Source organism: Etheostoma cragini, chromosome 17 (assembly GCF_013103735.1).
Source record: "Etheostoma cragini isolate CJK2018 chromosome 17, CSU_Ecrag_1.0, whole genome shotgun sequence".
In the NCBI taxonomy this organism is placed as follows: domain Eukaryota; kingdom Metazoa; phylum Chordata; class Actinopteri; order Perciformes; family Percidae; genus Etheostoma; species Etheostoma cragini.
The window spans coordinates 16,152,471-16,155,405 of NC_048423.1; the positions used below are offsets into that span (position 1 = coordinate 16,152,471).

At 43.5% G+C, this 2,935-nt stretch overlaps 1 protein-coding gene across 2 annotated transcripts in view; it reads right to left on the bottom strand.

The window, feature by feature from the left end:
* Positions 1 to 1,308: 1,308 nt before the first annotated feature.
* The window catches only part of ism1 (isthmin 1), a 12,349-nt gene continuing 10,722 nt past the window's right edge, over positions 1,309 to 2,935 (bottom strand). For both annotated transcript variants that reach the window (XM_034898358.1, XM_034898357.1), the window contains exon 6: positions 1,309 to 2,826. In XM_034898358.1, the coding sequence (XP_034754249.1) occupies positions 2,309 to 2,826 (518 nt within the window). In that variant the 3' untranslated portion in view covers positions 1,309 to 2,308. The remainder of the gene's footprint in view (positions 2,827 to 2,935) is intronic.

The following is a 2,935-nucleotide window of genomic DNA, read 5'->3' on the forward strand; positions in this document are numbered from 1 at the left end:
CCTGTTTACCCCCACCTGCCTGCCTGCCATTCTCCTCTCTGCATTTGGGTCCAATCCTCACACGCCCCCATAACACTTTCTTCTTCTTTTAACTCTTCTTGCTGTCTCATTCCCGCAGTCTCTTGTGTGGAGATCTACTGAGAAATCCCCGAGCCAGTTCTGTTAAACTCAACTAAAACTTCTCCTAACAAAAATAGAGGCGAAATACCAACAATCATATCTTGGTGATACTTAATGAGCCCTTTCGGATCCCTGACAATATACCACTAATATGGTGCTTTGCATCCTTTGAAACATACCAGAGTAGAGTCCTGGAAATAGTAACACAAAAGCGAGGCCTTGCTGACGCCCCACAGCCTACGCAACAACTTCTCTACACTCGCTTGTCTGTAAAATGTCCGCCCTCTCATACATTTTCACACCAATTGCACTCAGTAAATAATCTGTATTATAATCTGCATATCTTCCTACCTACAGTACGCCTTGGCACAGGAATCATCGTGCACGTTTTTGTAGGGGAGGGGAGAATATATTTTTTTGAGAGATCAAAAGTGAGGAGAGTGTACAAATACTAGCGTGCTCTTGAGACACGTGGAGCAGGTCTTGAGAAGATATACTGGAGGCGGAGAGGGGAGTTGTGGTTGTGGTGGTGGAGGTATGTTATCAATTTGAGCGCGCCCCTAACGTTTCAAAATTAAAGACGAACACCCTACTTTGATCTCCATGGCCTGTTCTGCAGACGGTCCGCTAAGATAACAATCCATCCCGGTCACTGTAATCTTAGCCTCAAACCATGCCTTTACTGAAGAGAGGGACAAAAGAGACCTTTTCACACTATGAGTCTGCTACTACAAGGTGGGTTGTTGATTAAAAAGGCTGTGGTTAGGAAAAATTGGTCGAAGGTTGCACGTGGAGGAATCTTGAATGAATAGTGAAGCAACTAGGCAGTTGCAAGTAGCGCCTTAGGGGTGTGGAACGTGCTGGGGCCTGCTGCATTATAAAGACAAGCCTGCACCCGGCCAGCTGTGGCATACACAAGACTGCAGGAATGAGGGCACCATGAATGGCTTTCTCTGTGCGACAATGACTGCGGCACTCAGCGGAGAGGGAATAGTCAGAGGTCCTTGCTATGGACAGGCAGCATTGTGTGTGTGTGTGTGTGTGTGTATACATGTATGTGTGTGTGTACTGCGAAATTACTCAGGAATGTGAGGATACATGCCAAAGACAAAGAATTTGAATCCCGTTCAAGGGAACCTTACCCTCTTCCCCCTCTCTCTGAAGAAATATCACATAGCTGATGAAACGTTACTTGAAATTGTGTTAAGATTTATTTGCCATGAAGATCATACACGTAAAGATAGTTTTTCTAGCAACACATTCATTAGCCTTTTAATAATGTATTTATAGATTTATATCTCAAAAGTCTTTCCGTACAGGTGAATTCACACATTCTTTACGCTCTATTGTGGTTTAATCTTAACTTGAGACACACATACGCACATTGATGCCAAAGTTTCAGCTTGAGCATAATCTCAAATTGGCATTCAGCCATATGTGAATCAGAATCATAGACACCCAACTCAGACAGCTACAACTTAATAAATACTTTACAAAAATATTGCAGGCTTTTTACAAGAAAGATCTGCCTCAGAGACCCAAGGGACACCGTTGTACATTTTTGGTGGAGGGGGGGAAATGTGCATGCTAAATAAACTCACAAGCTTACATGAGAACCTGGATATTGTGAATGACAAATGAGAGAAAATTTGACAACCCTGTTCTCTGTGTCCCCCCCCCCCCCCCCCCCCCCCAAAAAAAAAAACATTCCTGAAGGATCTGATTATCCCATTACCACAGACCTCTCAGAATCACCAAACATAAACAATCTATGGAGACGAACATGGACACAATCTTAACGAACCTTCCTAGAATAATAAATTTCCCTTTTTAAGAATACAAACTCAGTTCTCCCTTTAATGACCAGATCTTAAGGAAAAAACATAAAAAATTGATGGCACATTTTTTTTTAAGAGGCATATTTTATAAAAAAAAAAAAAAAACAGAAATGCCTGGTTTTGGTGAAGTCAAGAAAAATCCCTTGTGAGCAAGTATGTGTCTGACTCTGTTGGATTTTTAGTCCTCTTGGTTCATAAGAGCAGTACGTATTGTTCCTCAGAGCCTAAAAGTTCTTTTGTGATTTGATCTAAAATGGAATTTGACAAAAAAATGGTTTCAGCACCGTTTTTGAGGTTTAGCTGAACATTTAATCAGTGTTTGTTTTTTCTTGCTTTTACTTTACAGCCGGCTAGAATTCCCTCGCTTCTTCAAACTGTTTGTAGTAGTCCTCGTCCTGAGGGTTGTCGGGACACTTCTGTCCATTGTTTGGCGGCCTGGCCTGGTTGTAGCGGCTCCAGTCTCCTTTGCAGATGATCCAGGGCAGGATGTCCACCTTATAGTGCAGGTCGGCTGAGAACTCTGTGCTGATGAGGTTGGGCGTGCCGGCCCCTTTGCCGCGAGTGATGAGCTTCATGTTGTCGTTGTAGCAACAGTGCTGAGCTGCCAGCGTGGTGGACTCCAGCGTCAGCATGGAGCGGATGCAGTAACGGGCCGTGGGCTTGTAGATCTCCAGCTTCTCTTTCGGCCCGCTGGCGTCTTTCCAACGAAAATCTCGGCGTGTGGGAGCATCGTGTACATCTGCTGTGCTGTACGCCACCTCAGTTGGGTAAGAGCAAGGGCAGCTGGGAAGGTCGTTTGCCACCTTGACCATGTACTTCTTCAAGAAGTCGCTCTTGCAGTTCATCCATCGCTCGCAGCTGTCTGTATCTGTAATACATCAAGACACTTAAATGCTACATCTCCTTCCAAACAGAGAATGAAAGTATGAGAAGGTGTAAAATATATATATATATATATATATATATATATATATATA